This window comes from Empidonax traillii, unplaced genomic scaffold (genome assembly GCF_003031625.1).
Source record: "Empidonax traillii isolate 1590-97213 ecotype Southwest subspecies unplaced genomic scaffold, ASM303162v1 scaffold475:size860808, whole genome shotgun sequence".
Lineage (NCBI taxonomy): Eukaryota > Metazoa > Chordata > Aves > Passeriformes > Tyrannidae > Empidonax > Empidonax traillii.
In genome coordinates, this window is record NW_020955668.1 from 266,168 (window position 1) to 278,367 (window position 12,200).

The following is a 12,200-nucleotide window of genomic DNA, read 5'->3' on the forward strand; positions in this document are numbered from 1 at the left end:
AGCCCTGTGCTGGAGGTGGTCATTGTTCTAGAAATTTCAGAGGAAAGGTTTATGTCAGCCTCATCTGCCACTGTTCGAGGTCCAGTCTGTTAGTTTAAACCAAAATCAAGGGATGTTATGCTAGGCACACGGGCTGTGAGCTGACTATTAAAGTGCTGGTTTTCCACCTGACTCATAATCAACTGGTGTGCCTGTACATGCTTTACAACAACTTCTGAATATGAAAAGGCTACGTAAGTACATTTCAGGGAGAAAAAAGATACAGCAAAATCTGATTCTCTTTTTTTCCTTTTAGAAGACTTATACATTTAAATAGCTCCTTTCCTAGATCAATTTGTTACGTATTTTGAAGAGTGTTTTGGAGTTCAGTTTAACTCCTGTTAACTTTTGCAGGCATTACTGTAAGTCCATGGCAAAGAGGCACTGTTATAATCGTGACCTGGAACAAGATGAAGCATTTATTCCAGCTGGGGAGTCATTAAAAGACCTTATTGACCAGTCACAGAGTTCTGGGAGTGGATCAGGATTACCGTTGTTGGTAAGTTATAAACTAAGATTTTTTTCTTCTCTGAATTTCTCTCCATCACATACTAAGTTTGGTTTGTATCCAATGCCCAGAACCCAGCAGCTTATCCATACAGAATGTTAATGTTTTATATGCAATTATTATGAAAAATGAAGTACAAACTGAGCATGTTTAAAGCTCGTCTCCACATAATTAAATAAAATGAAGTGCAGAATTAGATAATCTGTTGGCAGCAGCAAAATTTAAAGGAAACTTAGAGCCTACAAACATTAAGATCAAATACAAGAAACAGCTAATCCAAGTACCAGATTGAGTGAACTCAGAGATTTTATTTCTTAGTGTCTACTGACTAATAAAATAGACTTGCTTTTATTGACTGATAAAAGTCTTTGGAGAGACCTTAGCAGCCTTTCAGTACCTAAAGAGACCTACAAGAAAGCCAGAGAGGGACTTTTTACAAGGAGATGTTGTGACAGACAACAGGAAATGGCTTTTAACTCAAAGGGAGTAGGTTTAGATTGGATATTAGGAAAAGGTTCTTCACTATTAGGGTGGTGAGGTGCTGGAATTGTGGAAAATTTCATAGAACAAATCTTAGAATAGGAACAAAATTCATAGCAATCCAAACTTGACAAGCAGCTTGGCTAGGTATTCTTGGTTAACTGCTGGGTTTCCTTCCTCTGCCTTAAACCCTCTTCCTCCTTTTTTTAAATTTTTTAAATCTTCTTTAGGTTCAGCGCACTATTGCCAAACAAATTCAGATGGTGAGGCAAGTTGGAAAAGGACGGTATGGTGAAGTGTGGATGGGCAAATGGAGGGGTGAAAAAGTGGCAGTCAAAGTGTTTTTCACCACAGAAGAAGCCAGTTGGTTCCGAGAAACAGAGATTTACCAAACTGTTTTAATGCGTCACGAAAACATCCTTGGTAAGCAAACAGTGCATTGTTTGGCTCCTGGAGGGCTTGTGTGAGGCAGGAGCAGGAGGAGTTCTTAGGGAGTGGCTTGAGGGGTCTGTGGCAGTTTTTGTGGAATAATATGTGCTAATAAAATATTATTGAAAGGGCAGAATCTTGCTGCTCTTGGTTGAAAACATGTCTGCAGTGTCTTTGCTGGAAGAGTGGAGTGGTAATCTCATGTACAGTTAGAATCAGAACTTCTGCATTGTCAGTTTTCATAAGGGGGGCGCGTATCCTCTGATACAGTACAAGACAGTACAGCTTTGGGAATTATTACTGAATCTGCTGCATTAAAAATTTAAGTACAAATAAATAGTAATTTTGTTTCTGTGCTTCACAGGTTTCATAGCTGCAGATATTAAAGGCACTGGCTCCTGGACTCAGCTTTACTTGATTACAGATTACCATGAAAACGGATCGCTGTATGATTTCCTGAAGTGCACAACGCTGGACAACAGGGCTCTCCTCAAACTGGCTTATTCTGCTGCATGTGGGCTGTGCCATCTACACACGGAAATTTATGGGACACAGGGCAAGCCTGCAATTGCACACAGGGACCTGAAGAGTAAAAACATCCTCATAAAGAAAAACGGAACCTGCTGCATTGCGGACTTGGGTCTTGCAGTCAAGTTTAACAGGTAGATGAACAAATCCTCTGTAAGGGGCAAGCGTTTGTGTAATTTTTTAATTTAACGCACCAGATGCTCAGTTTAAAAGGAAGATGGAATCATTTGTTTGCATGCTTTTGGGGTTTTTCTTCAGTTTTGAGAGTAAAATGTTCTTGAATGCTGGTAGGCATCATGATGAAAATAGATTGTTAAGAGAACAATTGAAATACTCTTCTTATGGAAAATAAGTTTTGTAGAGGAAAGAGGAGACCACCTAATCTGTTATTCAAAACTGACCTTTTATTGTAATTGCTTTAATGAAGTTTCATTACAAATTCTTAGATAAAAAATTTGAACATTGTAAAAGGAGTTGAAATTTAATTGAAGAAGTGATACTGTAATAGTAGTATTAAATACTTTATATTTCCAAGTATTTGATTCCAATAGAGCCTAAAAGAAAGCATAAGCCCTTGCAAGTTGTTACCAAATATATTCATCTTTATACTGGTTTTTAATGAATTTTTTGTATGTTTTCAATGTCAGGCAAAAGTAACAGTAAACTGTCAACTACCATAGTCATTATGATTTTACTGGATAATCTCTTTCAGGGAAGTACAATGTATTGAGAGTATTGAGAGGGAAATAAAAGAGAAAATTTTATTTATATATGGGAGCTTGGCAGTTTAGTGATTGCATCATACGAGATCTCATATCTTGTCTTGTAATAGTCCCCAATTCACTAATTTCCTAATATTTTCATACAGTGACACAAATGAAGTTGATGTTCCCTTGAATACGAGAGTGGGAACAAAACGTTACATGGCTCCGGAAGTCCTGGATGAAAGCCTGAATAAAAACCATTTCCAGCCCTACATCATGGCTGACATCTACAGTTTTGGGCTGATCATTTGGGAAATGGCTCGGCGCTGTGTCACAGGAGGTAAACTTTGAAGTATTCTACGTAGAATCTACCAGGCCCTTCTGTCACCTCAACCGTGCTTTGACGGGAAATAATATAACAAGCTTGTTTCATCATGAGGATTGTGTTCTGTAAAATCAGCAGTAATAGTCTGTCCAGAGAACAGCTAGAAAATCACTGAACTCAACCTTTTTGATTGTTACAAAGTGCCTGATTTGGGAGAAATAGTGGGATGCAGATGTATTTCACCCCTGTGAAATTGATAAAATATTACCCTTTCTGTAATTGATCAGACATTATTCTTTCTTGCGTTTCTGATGTCATTCAGTTTTCTCCTGACACATACTTTTGTGACTCATCCTGGCTTTTCTTTCACTCCTGTTTTTGCATCCTTACAGTTCTTAACCTGTGTTCTTCTTCCATCTTATGCTTTCTCTGTGCTTTTTTGTAGCAAGTAGTAGATTAGAAGAAGCCAAATTCTTCACTGGGTATCAAAGTCAAAGGCACTTCAAGGAATTGTTGTACCAATTAAAGTTAATGAACATAATATTGGAGCTTTTATAAGGAATGTCTGATTGTTACAGTGAAAATTTCAGATTTTTATCCTAGTAAAACAATGTGGTTGTTTTGACTCTGCACGAAGTTGAGTTAATGTTTGCTCCTGGCTAAGGACATCTGAGAGTAGATACGTAGATTTATTTATTTTAATGGTTCTTGATCTTTCACAATTCTCTCCAGGTATTGTTGAAGAGTATCAGTTGCCATATTATGACATGGTGCCAAATGATCCATCCTATGAGGACATGAGAGAAGTGGTGTGTGTCAAACGCCTGCGCCCCGTCGTGTCAAACAGATGGAACAGTGATGAAGTGAGTGTGGGGAAAGGGACAGCTGGTTCAGCTTGTTCCTTAATGGGAAGGGGTATTTTAGTTTAGTAAATATTAAAACATTGTGAAATAGGGACTACATTCAAAAATTCTGATACTTCGAGCACCTCACAGCACCAGTAGGAGAAAGATAAGCTTGAAATCAATTCAAAAGACTGAATTTTTAATGTATCTTTTCAGTATCTGAGAGGAAGATACCCTTAAGCAGCATCCAAGTGTATGAATGCTGCTCTACTTGGGTTGGATTAAGTTCAGAGTTGATTGGAGATAAAAATTAAAAGAAGTTATAGTTTATTAATCTTAATGTATATTGCATATTGGTTTGTGGCGGAAGGCATTTCATGGAGTATGAAGCAATTCCTTTGTGGATTTCCTCTTTTCTTTTTTTTTTTTTTTTTCCCTTTTTTACTGTTACATTCCAAGACAGGCTGTAATGTAACTAAAAATATTTTCATTTTAGATGTGTTTTTAAAGGTCCACACTTTGAACACAGTAAATAACACAACTATTTCACATTAGCAAGTTCAATATGCCATATCCATTTTTCCCTAAAGTCCTTGATTTCTTCTAGGAATTCCCACTTTGGTTTTTTGTTGTTGTGTTTTGGGTGGGGTTTTTTTGTTTGTTTGTTTGGGTTTTTTTGACTACTGAAAGAACTGTTGTCACATCTTCATTTTCAATGAAAAAATTCTCTACAGTTTTTCTGACATAAAAGTGGATATTTTTTATTACTGCCATTTTTATATCACTGTTCTTGAGTTGTAATGAGAAGTTTCGATAATGCATCTCTGGGAAATTAAATCAACGCTTTTCTTAGTTCCAGCTACTGAAAATAATAGGCTGTGAAGGGGAGGGAAAAGAAGGATTGACATGTGGATGTTGGGTCTGGATTTTTTTCAGTAGACCTGTTTATAATAGTTTTCTACCAACAGTTTTGCGGCAAATGTTGCACATTTGGACTTAAGAGTCCTATAATTTGTCCTTGATAGAGAACCAAAATGATACACCTCAGATCAGGCAGTTGTTACACTACTGGTCTTCTGTTTTTCATTTTACAGTGTCTAAGAGCAATACTGAAGCTGATGTCTGAATGCTGGGCTCATAATCCTGCCTCAAGGCTCACTGCCTTGAGGATCAAGAAGACACTTGCCAAGATGGTGGAGTCACAAGATGTAAAGATTTGACGTAGGAAACGGACTTTGGAGAGCAAAGCTGGACTCCTAAATCTTCTCACTCAGATGTGGGTGAGGAAGATAGAAATAGGAAAGAGGAAATAACTGAGATTCAGTGTATTTTCTCAGCACACTTCTACAGGCTGCTAATCAAGTCTTTCAGTACTTCATAGACCGTAATGCTGAGAGCCTCCACACACTACATGCTACGGATATGGACAGCCTTGATAGAATACACGGTTTGTTTGGGTTTGAGCTGCATTGAGACTTCAGTCATACTTAGTGAGTCTCCAGTAAAACTCTGGGTACTGAATTGAATGTTCAGATTACAGTGCTTTCTGTGAAAGCCTAACAAGCTATATGGATTCAACAGAGATGGAGAATATAAGCTTTTTTTTTTTTTTTTTTTTTTGCCTTCTACCTGATAAAACCTAGTCAACCCATACCAAGTTTTCGTGAAACAGCCTGTAGGTTATGAATCTATCTGTGATACTACTCAGTTTAAAAGTTCCTTATGCCTTTATGTGTGTGCCAGGATTATTTTGCTGTCATTTGGATTATATAAAGAAACCATTTAAATGAACAAAGTTTTATGATCAGGGTTCCATGCATTTTGTGGCTCTACAATGAGAAATTTGCTACAGAAACTTTGCCATTAAGTTATCTTCTGAAATCTTAGTTTTAATTTTATTTCTGTTTTTGTTTATGTCACAACGAGAACTGCAAAAATGTGAACCTTAATCAGTTCAGGAGTGCCTACCTAAGTCTGTAAAGAGCTTGAAACAATCTCTCCTGAGGTGCAGCCTGCCTTGGTCGTCTCACTTCTGGTCTAGTGAGCTCCTTAATTGGATGACTATGAAATTTTGCATTTTTTTTTCCAGAATGCCACATGCAACCAGCATTTTTGCCATAGAATACTTTACATCTTAGCAAAAAGACGATTAATGGTGTGTTTTGATTTTTCTACTTTATTGGGACTCACTGACAGGTGTGTGTCACGCTCTGAACTCTTTTCCACAAAGGAGGGGATTTGTCAGCTGTGGGAATGTGCTTTTCTATCATTTGGCAAAACTAGGCAGGAGATAAGCTTTGAAAGGCTTGTGAACAAGTTTGTTTTACAGACACAAGAGAGGGAAGGCAGGAAGCACTGGGTGCCCAGAGGATTAGAGAATACAGTAAAGGTCAGGACCAGGAGAACTGAGCACGTGAACTGTTGAAGATCCACAAGGTGCAGAAGATTTTGAGCTGGTTGCCCTGAGGTTTTAAACACAGGAGGTCTCATCTGTGGGCCACTTAGTGGACAGTTACAAAAGTCAAGATTTGAGACAAGGTAAATCTCTTGAACTTTTAAGTTCCAGTTAAGGACATTTGGGAGAAGTGGCATTGAAATTAATTCAAGAAGATATACAGTAAGTTGCATAATTGCAAAATTTGGTCTTATTGTGCCAACTATTTGGCCTGCACGGGAATAGTTCCTTCCTTTTTGTCACTGACCCCCACAACTTGATTAAAAGCCAGAACCCTCCATGAGGTTACTGTAAGGCAGAATCACTGATTTATAACTCCTTTGGCACTTCTACTTTGAAGTTAGAAAGTAGTACCATAACTCAAGCTGAAGCTTCAAATGCGTGAATCATCTGAAGAACGAACACACACAGTATTGGAATCATTGAATCTATTTGATAATTTAAGTGCCTATAACTTTGTACTGTAAGTCTTGTTCTTGGTAACTTTAAAAAGGGAAGTTATTTATACAGTGTGTTTTGTGCTTTAGTAAAAAAAAAAAAAAAGGCAACGAACACCTAGTTCTAGGTACATGTGTACAATTACATACATGCACACACACACATGCCATAGTCAAGATTTGAAAAAAAAAAATTAAGAGTAATACTAAAATTGATGAAAAAATGTTAAAACTTCAGATTGATTTATGCCAGATTATTTGTTGTCTTAAAATATGTACATGGAGATTGTTTTGATACGTGTTTAAATTTCCCTTGAAAATACAAGTGATAGAAAACAATGTAATGCAGAACTAATGTGATTTGTGAACAATTACAGCCTTCTAGCATGTTACCTTTTTTTGTTTTAATCCTGTAGTTCCCATAATGTAAATGGTCAGGCAAAAGATTGCAGTATTTTTATTTTCTATTGTGATGTACAGACTTTATTTAACAGTTCTACGTATTTTATAGAAAACTAGCTATTTCGAGGGACATTTTTTTTTTTTTTTAAATAAAGTCATTACTTTTGTTTAGTAATGCCTTTAAGTATTAATATGTATTCTGGCTGAGAAGTTCATAGGTGTGTCAACCATGGTTTTAACTTATTTGAAAACAGCAAGAGATATATGACAATGTGCCACAATCCTCATGATAAAGGGCTTTTAAAACAAAGAGTTTCTCCGTCCATTGCCAAGAAATATGTGATGATTTTGAAACAGTGAATCGTGTCTTCGCGCATAATTTTTGCACAGGTAGATGGAAAATGTTTGGTATAAGCCAAAAAAAGTAAGGGATAAGCTTCTTTTTTGTTGTTGTTTTTTCCTTCTCTAGGATTTTTATTGATAAGAAAGAAAAAATGATGATGTAGGTACCATGCTAGCTTAGAACTTCCAAAGCATGGAGGTCTGTTTAAATTAACCCCTTCCGTTTTAAAATATTTTGTCACTTCTTTTAGGAGTTACCACATCGTTATTAGCTGTAAACTTGTTTTGTGTATTTTTTTTAATTCATTTTTCCCAAGTCTTCAGGAAACCCCTGCTGGAAGCATGAACTTGAACAATTTGTAATTTTCCCCTTGTTTTCTTTGCCATTGTTTAGGCATTTGCAAGGCAATAGGATGGTGATCTTTGGTTAGACATCTTAGGACCTAAATGGATTGTCAAGTGAGCCAACTGCTGCAAAGATGGTTTTTTTGAGAGGAGAAAAATCTTTTTGCCTTAAACATAATTTTTCAGCACTTCAGTTACTGGGTTCATACTCTAAGGTATTTATCATGCCTGTGTCATTTTTACAGTCCTGAACAGGAGCTTCCTTGATTCCCCGATACCCAGCAAAATGTTAACACTAAAGTATGTGGTTGCATAAAGTACTTGAGCACATGCCTGTGTTCTGTGCTAAGGCATTCACTCTTTGGAGCCTAAGTGTGTCTGTACTGATATTTTAACAGTCATTTGGGAAAAAAAAATATGCTCAAAGCTAGCCCATTAATTTTTACATAATTAAGCACAATTAGTGCAGACTCTAAAGGTAAGTTGTTGCTTTATGCACTGCTGTTGAGTTCAGAAGCCTTTAAGGTCAGGGAGGGTATTAGGATTCTTCTGCTGGATTGTGATTAATTTCATTTTCTTGGTCAAAATTTAAAGCATTTGTCATCCAAAAAAATGTTCTCCAGGACAGGCAAATGTGATTTCTTTCTTTTTTTTAATGCAGATATCAAGTGGGTGAAAAATACCTTGGGGACTATCAAGACTGTGCCTTGGAAGTTCTTAAACACTCATATGGAGGGTTTTTTTGTGTTTATTTAACTTGCTCCATGTGATTTCCCTTAGATGGAAAATATTTTGAGTCACTTCTATAATTCTTATTGTTACAGCAACTGAAAGGAAACTTTTTGTGTCGCTAGTTAACTTCTAAATTCCCCAGGAAACTTGACATTCCTACAGAAAAATGTAGGCTTACATTTTGAGTTTATTCTGAGTTTTATTTAATGAAATTTTTCCTCAAGAAACATACGGTTTTCCCAATATTCATCTCTTTTCCCCAATTATTTTCTTAATCAGTCTTTTTTGAGGTCTTGAATAAAATGTAAAATCAATATTTTAAGTTACATCCATAGTCATCTAGAATAAAATGTTAGATCTTGATCTAAATGACCATTTGAATGTGTTTATAAAACAAATCATTTGGATGCATTTCTTCGACTTTTATCTTCACAGACTGTATTTTAGTGATCTAAAATGTTTGAAAAGCAGAGATATAAAGTTATAAAACGTTCTTTCGCTATTGCAGATATTTTTAAAGGGAAGTTACATGCTCATTTTCTGTGAAATACTAGAATGGTTTAGCCCTTCCTCATTCTCCTGACAGTGCCTGTGAGTCAAAAGTCTTTATCCTGTGCCCACAATCTTTATTCCAAGTAGGGGTGATGTCTGAAAGCAGCTGGCAGTGTTGCACGATATGGTGCTTTGTGGAGCCACGGTGTCTTAGCCTTGGTTGTACAGCAGAAGTGGAATGCACATAACTTCTGATTTTTTGACGAATCTAATGTAATTGTTGCTTTGTGATGTTCTGCCGTTGAATGCGATTATAGAAGCCCACATCATGTAGTGACGTTTGTGCTCTGACATGACATGCCCGAAATGAAATGTACTATATTGTATACAAAGAAGAAAAAATAACATTGTAGTTAACCTAGAGAAGTTGTAAATAAAAAATGAAAGAAGAGTGGAACGAGACAAAGGGTCACACTCTTGTGTGTGTTATATGCCAGAAGTGTAGAATACTATAAAAATGTAACACACTAATGTATTTTGTACAGCATCTGCTTTAGAAGGTGCCTTATTGAGTTTACCATGAATTGCTTGTTCTGTACACAGATTATGTCCAATGTATCATTTTTAAGTAAATAACCTTATTTTAGTACACATTAGTAATGTGTTTTGTTACCGTAAGATTTTGCCTTAAAAATGTACTGACTTGGAAATCATAATACTGTAACTAAATAATTCCCTACTTTTTAACACCTCGTTTATGGTTTGTTTTTTCCCCCCACAGTCTTTGAATAAGTTGTTAATGATGACTTTTATTATTCAACCATGTTCAGAATTATTTGGTGCTTTGTAAGTTCAGGCTCTTTCGTCCTTGCACTAAATTTGGGCGCAACAGTAAAACCAGTGTTTCCTTCTCCTGAATTTTATCCCTGTCTTAGAGCAAGGCCAGAAGCAAGTCAAAATTAAATAATATTTTATTTGAACATGTGCAAGTTCACTGCATGTTGGTTTTACCCATACAAATTTGCCTCAAGCTCATCAAGTGAAAAGAGAAAAAAATAAAGGGATGGGGGATTTTGTGATGGGGTTTTGTTCCCTCTGCGTACAACATTCTTTTTTGTGTGGTAATACACAGATGAAGAGACTTGAGCTAAATATACTTACGTACTGTTGGTTGCAAAATTATGCAGGTGCTTCTGCATAGCCTGCTAAATTTACTCTGTTTATATGATTCAAGCAAATGAAGACCAGTCAAGGGGATGTCTCACCTGTGAGTACACAATTTAATATCAAGTGTCAGAATTTGTTTTCTCATTGCAGAAATGTATCGGCTTCTGCTCTCTGTAGAGTTCGTTTTAGTTTGCAAGGAGGAAAGAAGCAAGATCAATTTCTGCTCTCTCTTTGCCTTTAATCAGGAGTAATCTTAGGTTTAAATATGGTTTTTTACATTAGCTGGAAAGTTTTAATATCTGAACATCATATAAACTGATATCATTATATTATAAAGATAATTATAAACCTTTATTTGTTCCCCCTGTACAATCAAGTGTTAAAAGCTCACAGTAGAGTTGTGGAAAGTACAGTGGAAGACTAGCCAATGTAGTTTCAAACCTTTTTTCCTTAATACCAGGAAATTAGACTGCACTCAAAGTTTTGGTCTCCTTGCAGTCTTGGCAAAGTCACCCTTTTTCCTACGTTTGTGGCTATTGTGTAGATTGTGGAATGTCTACGCTGATTACACTGATCGTGGTTGGATTTAAAACTGGGATTTTTATATTGGCGTTACAGGAGGATGTAATGAAAAGAGTGGGGATAACTATTTGCACCTGTCTTTGTTTTAAGGAGCAGTTTTTCCTCCCCTGTGTTGTTTCATGAGACAACCACAGGGTGATGCTGTGTCCTAAAGACAGGAAGAGCCTTTGGGAAAAATTGGAGAATGAAAATAAGTTCTACTGCCTGCTGATAATAAATATCAAAATGTTATCCTTTATGTATAGTTATTTTTGACCTCTATAAAATTATGTTGCTGCTGAGCTTGCATCAGTGTCTAAGAACTGAAACCTCTGTCTAGTGACACGTCTAAACAGCCCACGTGTGTATTTGTGTGCAAACCAAAAAGCAAACTGAGTAGTTAGTGAATTGAATCACAAGCTTTTAAATAAATTGCAGAAGTATCACTAATTTGATAAAGGATCAGATTTAATTCCGTTGATTTCCTTAATCCCTTCTGCAGCTTTATCTTCAGCTTTTCCCATAACACCACTTTGGTCTTTCTCAGTGGTGTCAATGCAGCAAGTCCACGTCAGCTGTGAATCTGAGCTGTGGGAGGACCACTACTCTGAGCTGACCACCTCCTGAGGCTGGGTCATGAGGGGTGACCTCCATGGGCTTCAGAGATTGGCTTGATGTGGGTGTGTGAATGAATTCACATCAATCTGACTGTAGAATTCAGGCATTGATGGATCTGTAGAAGGCAAAATTGCTTCTATAGGATACCGTTGGTAGTTGGATTTTGAGTAAAGTAAGGGGATCATCTTAGAAGTGGAAAAGAAAAAAACATGAGGAGCCTTTAATTTTAAAATGTGAAGTACTATAAGATACTGACATTCACAAAGCAGCAAAAGTTTCAGTAACAAAATAATTCCATGAAGTCATTAAGATGCATGACTTTCTATCTTATTACAAAGCTTAGTGGTTTGATCTGGAAATCCATAAACTTGAAGTACTGGCAGTGTTTCCTGGCAGGTTTCTCAGAAGAACTAAAAGCAATTGGAAGCTTATTTTTTTTAAATACAGGACTCAAATTGACAGTACACGTATCTGTATCTTGGAGTGAGCACATGTGGCCATCAGGCATGTTACTCTGATTGCTCTGCTCTGAGAGAAACTGAAGCAACTTATCTGCTTTTACAAGCAACTCTTCCCAATGCCTATGGTCAGCTTCAGGTTGTTTTTTATGTTTGGAAATTTCCCTGTTAATCCACTGAGCCGACCAATAGCTCTGTTTTAAATTATCTTCATTAAATTGATTCCTCTAGTCCGTTGCCTAGAAATCCAGGTCATGGTGATGGGGGCTGTGTTAATCTTACAGGAAAAAAAACCAACCACCACCCCCCAAAAAAATGCAAGAAGTGGTTTAG

General features: G+C 36.6%; 1 protein-coding gene across 1 annotated transcript in view; it reads left to right on the forward strand.

Moving 5' to 3' along the window:
- BMPR1A (bone morphogenetic protein receptor type 1A) overlaps window positions 1–9,712 on the forward strand; it is a 77,266-nt gene extending 67,554 nt beyond the window's left edge. The window contains exons 8-13 of the mRNA XM_027895962.1: window positions 394–538; window positions 1,258–1,450; window positions 1,821–2,118; window positions 2,853–3,028; window positions 3,746–3,876; window positions 4,953–9,712. Of these exons, the coding sequence (XP_027751763.1) occupies window positions 394–538; window positions 1,258–1,450; window positions 1,821–2,118; window positions 2,853–3,028; window positions 3,746–3,876; window positions 4,953–5,078 (1,069 nt within the window). The 3' untranslated portion in view covers window positions 5,079–9,712. The remainder of the gene's footprint in view (window positions 1–393; window positions 539–1,257; window positions 1,451–1,820; window positions 2,119–2,852; window positions 3,029–3,745; window positions 3,877–4,952) is intronic.
- Window positions 9,713–12,200: the final 2,488 nt, after the last annotated feature.